The 13,931-nt window shown below is 43.7% G+C and overlaps 1 protein-coding gene across 3 annotated transcripts in view; it reads left to right on the forward strand.

The window, feature by feature from the left end:
* The window catches only part of foxp4 (forkhead box P4), a 90,910-nt gene that overhangs the window by 19,485 nt on the left and 57,494 nt on the right, over positions 1-13,931 (forward strand). For all 3 annotated transcript variants that reach the window (XM_063911117.1, XM_063911119.1, XM_063911118.1), the window contains exon 2: positions 13,493-13,672. In XM_063911117.1, coding sequence (XP_063767187.1) covers positions 13,502-13,672 — 171 coding nt within the window. In that variant the 5' untranslated portion in view covers positions 13,493-13,501. The remainder of the gene's footprint in view (positions 1-13,492; positions 13,673-13,931) is intronic.

Here is a 13,931-nt window from a genome sequence, read left to right on the forward strand (position 1 = left end):
AAGCTTGATGGGACAAAACTCAGACAGAAAAGCTGTAGTCTGCCAATTAGCACACCAGATGTCAGTTATTGTTGGACCAGGATTATGGCAATAACTGCATTTGGCCAATTGGTGTGTGTGTGTGTGTGTGTGTGTGTGTGTGTGTGTGTGTGTGTGTGTGTGTGTGTGTGTGTGTGTGTGTGTGTGTGTGTGTGTGTGTGTGTGTGTGTGTGTGTGTGTGTGTGTGTGTGTGTGTGTGTGTGTGTGTGTGTGTGTGTGTGTGTGTGTGTGTCTAAGTGAACTAACCCTGCTGTGATAGATTTTAAACAATCTTCTTTTGGGACTTGCTCCTTTCTTTATTACTCTTCTGGCACCTGCAATGTTTTTCAGAATCCTGTCTCTTTCTTTCTGTGTAGTTTTTCAGCATTTTGGAAATGTAAACACTTCTAAAATACATCCAGATGTTACCAGCTGTGCTCCGCCACCACAAACACTGGGCAGGGAGTGTGTGCATGTGTGTGAGCCTCGGTCCTTTCCCAACTATTCACTTACAGACAGACGGACAAAATGATTGCCTGATTTTGTCATATATCTATGCTTCTTTGTCTGAGTTTGAGCAGGTTTTTAAAAAGAGTGTGTGTGTGTGTGTGTGTGTGCTGAATAAGACTATTGTAGTCGTTAAAAGCTGCTGCAGGCTTACATTGGCTGAATTAAAGGCGCTATTACATTTGGAAAAGTCAGAACTGATGCAGTGTGACAAAGACCGTGATTTCATAAAACATTGACCTCTTGTACGCCCCATTATCTCTCTTTCTGTTTCCTTCCCTCTCGCTACTATGGACACACACATTCACATGGAGCTCCATTTGGATTTGTCATTTCAAGAGATTGGACTGAGTTCAACCACTCTGTGTAGGCGAAGTTGAGAAGGGTCTAATTGTGAGGTGAATGGTGTTAATGTTTGTTTACAAAATACAAAATCATACATATACTCACACACACACACACACACACACACACACACACACACACACACACACACACACACACACACACACACACACACACACACACACACACACACAGTACATTCTAGGATTCTAATTAGCAGGTGGGTTCCCTACCTTCATAATGATGTTATGTTATTACTGATGTTATTGTATCTTCATTTCCCTTTCCCACATGGTGCCCTACACACACACTTCTCAACAGGTGAACCATTTAAATGTCAGGCTCATGCTGTTTTAGTTGTATCAGCATAGTGTGTGTGTGTGTGTGTGTGTGTGTGTGTGTGTGTGTGTGTGTGTGTGTGTGTGTGTGTGTGTGTGTGTGTGTGTGTGTGTGTGTGTGTGTGTGTGTGTGTGTTTGTGTGTATGTGTGTGTGTGTGTGTGTGTGTGTGTGTGTGCGCGTGCGTTTGCGTGCGTGCGTGCGTGTGAACGTGTATTTGTTTATGCACTGTGGCTACTTAAACCTGGCTCCTTGGGGAGTAATTACGGAAGATCTTTTCTGGCCATTTTCTCTCATTAGTGTGAATATAGAGAAAAATCGCACAACTTAAGTTAGTATCCATATACACACACACACACACACACACACACACACACACACACACACTCAACACACAGAGGCTAGGGCTGATGCTATGACTTAAGTTTGGAGGTACGTGGTCCATTTCTTTTCCCACAAGTCTATTTCAGCCCGTGCTCCTCTGTATACATACATGCCATGTGTTTGCGCGTGTTTGTGTGCGTTTCTCCGGTTCGACTTAGAGCATCTGGCCTTAGAGGCTCAGTCCTTCAATTCAAACTGCAGGTTGTTTGTTTGGTTTCGCCCTTACAAACACACCATTAGGCCTGAGGACTATTCCAGGCTCTGGCCTCAGTTTAGCTCAGGCCTGCTGCCTGGCTCACTGGAGGTCCCTGCAGGCAAACCTCAGTCCTACCAGAACCCAGGAAGATCCGAACCACAGCGCACCGCCCAGCCACCACAGTGAAACTCTAGCCTACTTCAACCATGCTCACAGCACGGCAAGCCTTAAATGTCAGCTAGAGGGTTTTATTGCGTGTGTCCTGTAGCCTGTCTTCTCTGTTTGAAAGTGAACCCATCATGATGCAACAAGTCCACCTTTTCCGCAAACAAACAGGTACGGACAAGAAGTGGGCCTGAGTCTTTTTGACTCACAATCCCAGCTAGTGAAGAAGGATTTGGGAATGATAGATGAGAAGAAGGGAAAAGAAAGAGAGTCAGAGGCAGCAGTGAGAGAAAGAAAAACAACAAAGGTAGTTAGGACAAAAGCAGTATTGTATCATTGAAATTACTTGTGAGTTGAAAGCCCTAAAAGTCCTCCCCAGAGCCAGGTCATAAAGCCCAGAGTCGAGGTTTGGCAGCCGAGGCCAGAGCCAGACAGCCCTGGCAGTTGAATCCAGAGAGCTTCCAGTAACAGGAGATGTAAAAATCAATTTGCCGTGAAAAAGGTAAACAATCGGAAATGACAAATATGCAGGTTTTTTCCACCGCTTTTTTTTTTCATCTCTTGATATTTTCACTGTTATTAAAGAAGACAAATGCAGGGGCGAGGAGAATGACTAGTCAGGAGTCATGTGGTGAGGGATCCCAGCAACGTTTAGGGGGAGGGTGAGAGGAGGTAATCTTTTTCTTCTCCCTTTTCCACTACCTGCAACAGTCAAGCTGGACTTTTACAGTTGGCAAACACATACACTCCATATTAGTATGGGTGTTGTGAACATGCCCACATGAGTACAAGTTAGCACTCCCGATTAAAGAGGCGGAGGTCAAAACAACCATATGCAAGAAAAACGATAGAGGGATGGTGGTATGACAGAGAGACAGAAAGAGGAGGGAAGGGGGGTGAATCCTTAGGGGCATGTTTGGTGGTAAGGGGCCCTTGGAGGCCTCAGCGGAGACCTCCATTAGCGGAACGATCCAAGCCTGGGGGAGCCCGTATGGTGACGACCCTTCGAGGCAGGGGCCAGTCTGTTTAGCAGCAGTTTGTCTGCATTGCTCATAACATTGATCCAGTGTTGAGCTGCAGCCATAGGAAGCTCTTTGCTGCTGAATAGGCTGAGCAGCGGTGTATTGATAAGGCAGAGTGGACTAGTGGAGGGCCCGGTGCACCCTGTTGGTCACTTGGTTAAGATAGACAGATCTTGTTCAATACACACACCCCACGACTGCCTTATGGTATGTTAAGTCCGTCTGTGCATGTGTCCGCGTGAGCGCTGTTCCACATCTATAAGTGTAACGATTTGTGTCTTACAGAATCTAATCCTCTTTGCTTTCTCCGCTCGTCCTTCTCAGATGAACTGATCTGCTGTGACTGGCTGGGAAAAATAATGAAAGGGAGAAAAAGAACAAGCGAGAAAACAAACATGTTTCCCAGGCCCAATTAGGCACTTTTATTGCCCCTAGATATGCTCTCCCACCCTCCTCACTCCCCCTGCTCACTCTCTGAAGTCTGCTTACACAAAATGCTTCATTGAGAGTGCTTAAACATCAGCAACAAAAAAAGGTGGCAAGGGGACACAGTAACAGCAGAGGGAGGTAGTGATAAATAGAGAGAAGTGCCACTTTTGTCCATCAATGTATCATCTTAAGTCAGTGTTTTTCTTTTAAATGAGTGTGTGTTTGTGTGCTAGCAGCGGCTTGCGTCTGTGCCGGCCGCACTGTAGGAGATATGTGTTTTGTGGTTATTGTGTTTGTACAACATTGGTTGTTGAACGCTCACAAACACAACAGTGCAGTTTGAACTGTGCAGAAGCCATCAATTCTTAATGAGATAATGACATGCTAACGTACTCCCAGCAGCAGCTCTGTTTACAGATGAAGACAAACCACAAACAAGACACAGACATGCTGAGCGCTTTAGTTTCCCCCTCCTATACTCTTTATTCTCGCTACTTTCCCCCCTCTCCTCTAATGTAGCTGTGACTTTGTGCGTTGGCCAAGACTTAGCGAGAATAACAGGTGGGGAACATCTTGGTGGTGTGTGTGTGTGTGTGTGTGTGTGTGTGTGTGTGTGTGTGTGTGTGTGTGTGTGTGTGTGTGTGTGTGTGTGTGTGTGTGTGTGTGTGTGTGTGTGTGTGTGTGTGTGTGTGTGTGTGTGTGTGTGTGTGTGTGTGTGTGTGTGTGTGTGTGTGTGTGTGTGTGTGTGTGTGCATGTGTGTGCATGTGTGTGTGTGGTGTGTGTGTGTGTGTGTTAAATTTGTCTGTCTGACAGACACACACATACGCAGTAATGAGTCAGGCGCTATATTGTGGCTGCAGACCAGATTCCCTAATAAGAGAAGAATGTTGTCCATGGCATCCAGAGTTTTCCACTGGAATCACACATTCATCCAGCCTGTTTCCTGCCCCGGGGTCTTCCTCTCGGCATGAACACAAGAGGAGAGGGAACCCTCTGTCTCCCTCTCGCCATTGTCCCTGTTCCCCCCTCATCGCCACATCCTTTTTCTCATCCTTTTCAACACTTTTCTATCCCCCTCCATCACTCAGGATCAGTTAATGTGGGCTATTGGACCCTTTTCTTCTCTTTCTCTCTGTTAGATTGTGCTAGTCTGGTTCGGGAGTGACACAAGCACATGACTCACAAAGTGAGTCAGACCAATTCAGGCTTATTGCTGAGGAAATGGTGCTGGATTAGGAGGAGATATGTCTTTCTCGGACTGGTACAGGAAAACACACACACTCTTTCACACACATATGAACACATACAGCTGAGTAAGAAAAAGAAACATCTGCGGTTCGCTGAATCTCCAAATTAATGGAACTTTAGTCTGACTGTGGAGCAACTTTAAACAAACCAAGACAGAAGTTTAAAAATTCACATTCAAATACTTTAACCTTGAAATCTCCCCTTGCCAAGGCACCAGCTCCCTCTTTTTTTCATCTGTTAAATGTTTGAGTGTTTGATAGTTTGAGGTCTATAGCAGAACCCGCCCGGGAATTAATGTCATTCATATGCCCTGCGGAAATTACTTTTGAAATGCATATAATCTAAAACATGCAAATGAGGCTGACTTTGTGCACCCTGTTTAATATGAATTATCATTTTCTGAATACCTATTATTACTGCGTACATTTCTCCAATTATATTGTTCTTTTTTTGTCACTTTTGCATAAGGACGCACATGTGCACATCAGGAACAGCAGAAACACGCGCACATGCACTAGCTCGGTCACATGCTTATGCGTGAAGGCGCACACACACACACACACACACACACACACACACACACACACACATACACAGCAGAATGTCTTTGTGATGGGTGTATTTTAATGAGGAGTAATAAGGATGGTAATGACCCAGTCCACTTCTCTCTCTCTCTCCCTCACTCTCGGTCTTTGTTACTCTCTCTCTCCCCCTCTGCCTGGCACACAGCTGTTAGTTTACATGAAGCCATTGGGAAGAGTAAGACGCATCTCATTTAAAGAAATAAATAAATAAATAAAATTCCGCTTTTCGCAGATTCTGCACAAATGTTCCAGTCAAAAAGTCCTTAAACAGCAAATGAGAAAATACAAGGCCAGGAATACAAGTGTTGCTCATCCAGTTTTCATTAGCTGGCTTAAATATTGATGCGTTCTAAAAGTGAACAGTGCATGTTTAGTTATCTATTCCTTTTCTCTTTCAGTGATAGAGCACTGTTATTAATGTCCTTGTCCAAGAGGCAGACGTCTTTTTGCTCTTTTCTCCTAAATTGAAATGAAGGCATCCCTTTTTCAAACGAAGTACTCTATTAATTTATTTATACTGCGCCATAAATTATTCTATTAATATTAGCATGTTCCAAATTAGTGTGACTTCTCTCAATGTTCCTTCTACTTCTATTAATTAGCCTGCTTGTCACTATAACAAAGATTTTTCTTTCTCTGATAAATTATAAAGAAGACATTTTTCAATACAATGAGAACCGCCTAAGAAATTATTAATATTTTAGTTGTGGCCTGTAAGACATACGTAGGGAGAAAAGAGCAAGAAGAACAGAAAACTAACAATTGCATTGAATACATTATATACTGCCATTGTTGTGCAACAGTGTTGATTTTTATTTCGCTTTTTTGAAAGAAATAAGCTGTGTGTGTGTGTGTGTGGGTGTGTGTGTGTGTGTCCATACTGACTGCTCAGGGATATCATCTTGTTTTAGCACTTTTGGATAGGATGTGAATTAATTACCTCTGTAACAGCTTGGACCAAGTTCAAAAGTACTAAAATTCAATTAATTTGAAAAGTGGACATGCTATCATTTTCTCTGCATGTCTCCTTTAAAGTCTGGCCTGTTTTTACTGTGGACTTATTCAATTATATTTGATTAAACTCGCTCTGATCCAATCTATTAATTAACTAGGAAATGCAAAGTGCCCGACTTGAAAGCCGATGTATAAAATTATATGTGCACTTTGATATTTATTTATTTATATTTTATACACCACATTTTTTTAATCCATTGTATCCCTTTATTATTGTAACTCACTGTTGCTCATTTTCAGGTAATATTAAATCTATTCACTTTATCTTCCTTTTAATGCAACATTTGATCATAAATGTAATTATGCCTCACCTACTGGCAAATACAACATGTTACTTCTTCAGTGAAAAATATACCTCCCTCTTTCAAAAATGTGTCTTTTCACACCATACTATAAAAAATTATCTCTTGTAATTAAAGTTAGTAATTTATATGCTGAAGTGGAGAGTATCAGTGTCTGGAATGGAACAATTTCTTGTTTGAATAGGAAGTTATTTTTTATATGAACTAGAGGTTGGTCCACTATTATAAACGGCTGAACATTCATGTATTATTGACAGGGCACACACACATTCATTCATTCTACCAGATTATAGAAGGATAAAATGGAATCGTGTTTGCTGCCTGCATTTATAAATTCCTTGTCAACCTGTTCTTTGGAACGAAGGTCAAACAGATCAAATTCAGCACACACCCTCTTCGCGATGCGTATATACGATTTAAATCTCAATGTCTTTAAATCATAGTTTACTCTTTACTATTTCACCTTCATGTCATCTGTCCATTTCCCTACTGACACATTTTCATCTTTGTCTCTCAAAATGTCTCTTCTCCCTTTTTCTCTCTCTCTCCCCCCCCCCCCCCCCCCCCACAGTGAAGGTCATTCTAATAAAGAGCTCTCGTAGGACAGAGCTGCTAATTGCTCCGCGGCGCTCTAGCTGGTTTCAGATCCAAATAAAGGCACGTCGTTCTTTCTCCAAGCTCCTCTCCTTCCTGCCCTAGACCCCCCCCCCCCCCCTTCACCTCTGTTCCACCGTGTTAAATACAATCTGAGTATTAGCTGTGTGGACTGTCATAACCTGACCTTAGCCTCCATTACCTCTCCGGACAGAGGGGAGAGATGAAGGAGAAAACAGGGATTTTTCATCCTCATGATCACAGGATGATATCCAATGGACACATGGGAACCCGCACATGTGCAAGCTTTACCTCTTTAGGAATGTACAACCCGTGATTTTAGGCTCAGATAAATGAGGTGTGCGTGAAGTCCGCTCCTTCTACAAATATTTGTGTGTGCGGTATGAGTGTATGTGTGTGTGTATCTTTGTGTCTGTCTCCAGTATTTCGAACAGACAGCAGTCTGCAAGCTGGTAAATCACTTACTGCACTCTAAAGGAAGGGTCGAGGTGAAGGCAGGAGTGTATGTTTGCCCCGGTCATACACACATACGAAGCGATCTCATCGGTGTGGAATGTGCTGTGTGTTTACCTATGGCTCCAGAACCCACCTGACCGAGGGAGGCTAATCTTTATGGGCTCTGTAAACAGGGACTTTGTCTTCAGAGAACTGCAGGCGGGCAAGCAGACACACAATTCACACATCGGCGCGCACACTGACATACACTCCAAAGAAGAAAGGGTAAAGAACATACTGTATATGGCAGTTTACATACTGTACAGCCAATACATAGAAAAGCACACATGCACATGCAGAGGCTACGTGCACTCACCAATGCTCACTTAAATGCTCAGACAGACCGAATGCCATATGGCAGACAGAAGTACAGAAGAATTACCCATGTTTATATAGCTAGGGATTTTCTTATCATCTGCACTGCGAGCCCCTCTCTTCTTCTCTCTACTCCCAAACAACAGCACTGGCTTCTTCCATAGCCAGCTGCACAGCACGCTGGAGGTCAGCCTACAGGCCAGTGCTGCTAGCTCCTCTCACTGAGTGGACGCTGCTCTTTGAAGCCAGCCAGCAAGCGAGCCAGCCAGTAGTAGATATTGGCCCACATCTTACTGACTATCTGTCTGTGGGATAATGGAGTTCACCTGTTAGCACTGGAGCAGGGCCAGGGCAACTGCAGACAGCTAGCATTAGCCCTTTGCTGTTAGCCAACCTGTTAGCGCTGGCCGGCTGCCAGAGTAGCCTGGAGCAATGCTGTTAGCGGCTAGCTTCAGGAAGCACGACCTGGCTGCTCCGCTCTGATATCCTGCTGCAAATCTGTCCTGCATGTAGCAAAGGCCAGCTGCTGAGGAAAGAACCAAACTTGGACAGGGAGGTGATGGAAAAAGAATTTGCAGTTTGTTTTTATGTGTGCATTCTCTTGTGTGAAAATACGTGTGTGTTAGGCCTACTTCTTCAGCTTTCTCCTGACCTCATTCTCTTTTATTGAAGTTAATACACGTCAAATCAGGAATGCCACGCAGATATCTCTCCTATCCCCTCTTCCTCTCTTTCTGTCATTACTTTTGAGTCAGCAGAGAAGAAAAGAATGCAAACATCTGAAAATACAAACATACACAACATAAGATATAGTTTTTACTAGGCTTTCATGTACATTTGTGTGTTTTACACTCAGATGAGAAAAAATATTCATACGGTATTTAAAATGAATTTAATGCAACCAAAATGTTGTTATCTAAAGTATTCAAAGGGAGTCAGTAAGAACTAGTGTCTGAAAAGGAAATTGCCCATTTAGTAAGAACCAAAACAGTGGAAACATCCTTTTTCAACAGTTGAATTGCGGCAATAAAACTGAAGCATATTTGCATATTTATTTATTTTTTAAGTCATAACCTGTCCGTCCATAATTCATTGAATTGCGTTAAAATCAACATAACTCAACTTAACATGCACAAGGTAGCCTCATTAGTTAGATATTTGAATATCTGCTTGCTTGGAAAGCTACATAGAAAAGTGCTTAAGTAGCAGGATATAGGAGCTGCAGGACTGTAGTGGAAACTCCGTCCTGAAACTATAATTGTTCAAGAACACCTTGTGTCTACAATAGTTTCTGCTCGGTGTCACTACTACCACGATAATAACCCATGTTGACTTATTTCTTTTTTGCAACTCAATGTCTCACTGGGAGCCAGGATGATTTATTTTGAATAGGATTATTTTTTGTTTCATCTCTCATGTTTGAACCTAAGGAGTGATTAATGGATACATACTGCAGGAGCCCAAACCTGATAGTTGGGTTTGTTCTAGGGTTTGGGGTTGAAGCAGATTCCCCCGAGGGCAGTGTCACTGTTTATTTAGTGGCGCAGACTTTGCCAGTTTGCATTGTGAGAAAGTGAGAACATGGGTGTGGAAGTGTTTACTAAATTAATATCTGTCTGTGTGTTCATGTCTCTGTCAAAGCATTGAAATGTAACAGCTCAGATTCTTTGTGAGGCTTTAAGAGACAAACCCTGGAGCCGCTCCACTGACAGTAAATAGGACATTATACAGACACAGTGACAGCAACCAGGGTCATGGTTTTCATGGGTATTTATTAATTTGTGACTGTCAGTTGTATTGAAATAAAGCACCTTTGATTATAACAGCTTAACCAAATATGTTATGAATCCACATAGCCACTCATTGTCAACAGAGGCTCCTCCAAATTCTTTTTTCCTGATTACAACAGGTTACAGCTCCAATTTCTCCGATTTCTGTCTCCGGGAAGAGTGTTTCTCTTGTTCACAAATATTGATTGAACTATCACAGATCATAGAAATAACCTATGTGGATTCTATTTCAGGGTGAAAACTTTAATGTTGAACTTGCCACTAGTTACCAGGCGTAACCAGAGGGAGGAAGACAGCAGGCAGGGAGAAGGAGAAAGGCAGATAATTCAAGAGTCAGATGAAAGTAGATAGATGATGGAGTGTAGATACTGGTACAGACAATTCTTTTTCCTTACCCCCCTTCCTCCTACTCCTTCCCCCCCTTACTCTCCCTCCCACCCTTATTCCCTCAGTTCTTTGCCTAATAAGCAGCGTTCCTGCGAGCTGATGCAAGGCGGAGGAAACAGAACAGGCGTTATGGGACTGCTGGAAATATTCCCACATGAGGCATAACATGATAAAGACTTATTATCTCACTAAGCTGCTGTAAACACAGATGCACACATAAATACACACTGTACACAACGCTCTCTCACACACACATTCACAGAAAGTGAAAGTGGTCCGGCTTTACGGTTCTGACGAGCTATGACCAGGAGGAATCTGACAGAGCCAATCCCTCCAACAAAGCCTGAGAGTCAGCCGCTGTGAGCCAGCTCACTGGGCATTTGTCTCTGCCTGTTTGAACTCCACACACCCAGAGCAGTGGGAAGGAGCAGGAGGGAGAGTTAAGTTCTGATTATTATTAGCGCAACATTTTTGGGAAACATCTGAACGAGCTTACGTGTTCTAACAGGACTCATCCCAGCTCCTCTCCACTCATCAATCACACACATAAACATATGCACCTAGCGTTGGCTGTGAGCTAATCCATTACAGTACAAAGGTAGGTGTCAGCCTCTAAGACAAACACACACAGAGTCATCAGAAACATGTTGAGTCCCATTTTCCCTTCTTCTCTTCTCCATCCCAATTAAAAGGCAAAGGAGGCCTTTTATTTCCCTCTCCTCGAAACACATTCTTTATCTCTCTGATCTGCGCCCCTCCTTCCCTCCCTCGCTCGGTCCCCTCAGGGTAGTGGGAATGTCTCTTCCAACACACTCTCAGGTCAGGGGTTCAGCTGGAGGGGGTTTCAGCATGTAGAGAGACTGAGGCACAGGTACAGAAAGAGTGAGTGGCGGGTTGAGGCAGGCCTCTGCACGGGCAGCTCCTCTTCGCTGCCAGAAACACTTAAACTTAAAGCACTGTATGTGTGTATCATAACCCTAATCAGAGACTTCAGGCTAGATTTATGCCCCTGCCTTTTTCCCGACCTCCATTACACAAGCTTATATACACCCATTACAGGATATGACAGAGTACACACCCTTAGATGAGCATACCACACTGCCTGTGTGTGCTAAAAAGAGGGCATGCGCTCACGTCTTCACACACTCCCCACTTTCCCATTAGGTCCTTGTCCACCTGTGAGCTCTATCTCTCTTCCCTTCATTGCTAATAAGGTCAATGAGAAAGAGTAAGAAGCAGATTGGTGTACAGTACATTACAGCACAGGCGTAGTGTGGGCTAGATAGCAGGCCGGTGATTCATGCTTAGTGAGACGTGTGATGATGCGAGGAGTTTTTACTGCAGTGCAAAGTCAGTGGAGTGTGCGGCGGGATCTGTTGATCACTCAGCACTATGGCTTGCTTCATAATATTACCTCAGGGAGCAGTTTGACCCAGCAGAGGTCTGAACAAGTGCAGGAGGAGATGGAAGGAAGGAGAATGAAGAGAGGAGGAAGTGTTAGGAAGAAGAATGTGGTTGGAGATTAAGTGACTAGCTTTAAATGTCACAATAACACTCAACTTTGCAGTCTTAACTTCACAGGCGGATGGGTGCCAGGAGAGACACAGGAGAGAGTCAATGGGGAGGAAAAATGCCACAGCGTGATTTGTGGTTGGGTTTTCAAATTGTGCTGCTTGTTAAGGAGAACTGGGGAAATCTGCCTGTAGCCACCTTGTACTTTTAAAGGTTTAGTTCAACACATTTTCTGGGGAAATACATTTGCCAAAAAAAATGCCAATATGTAGGCACCCACCGTCTCCAAGGTCATGAATAAACTTTCCACCTAAGAAGTGCAAAAAGTATTTTCTCAGTGGTATCAAGCTATATTTATTTTTGATTTTATGGGTGCTGAGACCTGCTTCTGCAACATCTGCTAATGTCTGCAAACAATAAAATGTTAGCAAATACATTTTAGTTTGCTCTGCTTAAAGGAGAAAACGTTTTTTCAGAGAAATGAGACTGAAAACCACTTGTGAGAGAATATAGTTTTGAGGGGATTTGTTTAAACACACCCTTTTACAAGCACAACCAACAGCCCTTACACCTGCATACTCTTGTATTGACCACACACACTCACACACTCGGGTCCCTGTCCCTCAGCAAGCATCTGGCAGCATTCCATTAACAGAGCCACCATCGCTCTTTCACACCTTCACCTGCTGTTAGCAAAAAAAATAGGCTTATGCACACACACACACACACACACACACACACACACACACACACACACACACACACACACACACACACACACACACACACACACACAGCACACAGCACACATAGCTCCACCTGCTATTGCCTCAGAGGAAAAGAAAAGTTAGATTCTCTCATGAAATGCCTTTTATTGTTTCCCCAGAAGGCATGGGTTGTAGACTTCTGAAAAATACGCACATACACACACAGACAGCGGGTACAATGCCTCGATGGCGTTTTGTGTACCCACCCTGGGTTGCTGAAATAAAAGCATTAGAACTTTCCCCTTAAAAACTATGCGCTGTGTGTGTGTGTTAATTTCTAAAACTGGATGAGGCGGAAAGACGAGATTGAGCTTGTCATTAGGAGTTCACAGCCTGCGTGCTTGTGTGAAGGTTTGTTTTGTTTTGTGTTAGCAGCCTTGTGTGTGTTCATGCCGCGTATGTGTGTGTCTCAGCAGCTCCTCTCTCCCACGCTCAGGCTCCTAACGATGGCAAATGCGCCTGTGTGTTTGCGAGGCGTTGTTTCTCAAAAAACAACAACACATCCAGGAACGGCTCGTTTTGTCGGGTTTTGTGAAAGGAACACGGTCTAATTAGAGAGGTCCTATGAAGGTGCATCAAACAGATCTGTCTCAAAGACCAACCTGCTCATGGCTCTCACACAGCGCACACATGCCACCTCTGATTATTGGAGAAATGTCTGTGTTATTTAACTATATAGCAGAGTATTAACAGCCTTGTCAGTTTAGATTTGCTGCACGTCTTATCCTAATCCTTGCGTTCGCTCCTAGACACACATTTACATACAGACAAAAAAGTGTCTGCTTCAGGTGTTGCTTTGTGGCCACTTGGGCATGTTTTTGTGTGTTTGGTTCATGACCAAAAGCCCTTTTCAAAAAGTACACATGCACACACTCGTGCACATGAACACACACAATTCACTTCCCTATCTCTACGTGTGTTTACTTTAGTGTCCTGCCTTGTTTGTTCACTCAGATGGGAGCAGGCTTTCTTCTCAAACTGCCCCGGTCACTTTTTTTCAATCTGTGTGTTGTTTTGCCCCACCACCCCTAACCCCCCCTTCTTCTTCTCTGCTTTCAGGTGCCAGTGATGATGGTGGAATCAGCCTCTGAGACCATTCGAACGGCACCGTCCAACCAAAACGGAGTCAGCAGCCTAAGCAGCCAATCAGATGGAGGGGGAGGTAGAGAGGGTGGATCTAACGGAGACACCAATGGAGAGATTAGCCCGGTCGACTTACTGCACCTGCAACAGCAACAGGTGTGTGTGTGTGTTTGTGCCTATGTGTGCTTCTGTGTACATGTCACGCATGCATTTGAACTTTTGTTTACATATCTACCTGTATGTACATGCCTGCGAGAACTTGTTTTGCAACACCTCCCATTTGTGCAACTCGTACATATGTACTGTACAGTTGTATAGAACAGCATGTACACACCAGGCTGTTACATAATGTACAGATGTGACAGCACGTCGTCAACCAGTCTCTGGTAATTGTCAGGCTTGCATGAACAGTGAA

This window comes from Eleginops maclovinus, chromosome 20 (assembly GCF_036324505.1).
Source record: "Eleginops maclovinus isolate JMC-PN-2008 ecotype Puerto Natales chromosome 20, JC_Emac_rtc_rv5, whole genome shotgun sequence".
Classification (NCBI taxonomy): domain Eukaryota; kingdom Metazoa; phylum Chordata; class Actinopteri; order Perciformes; family Eleginopidae; genus Eleginops; species Eleginops maclovinus.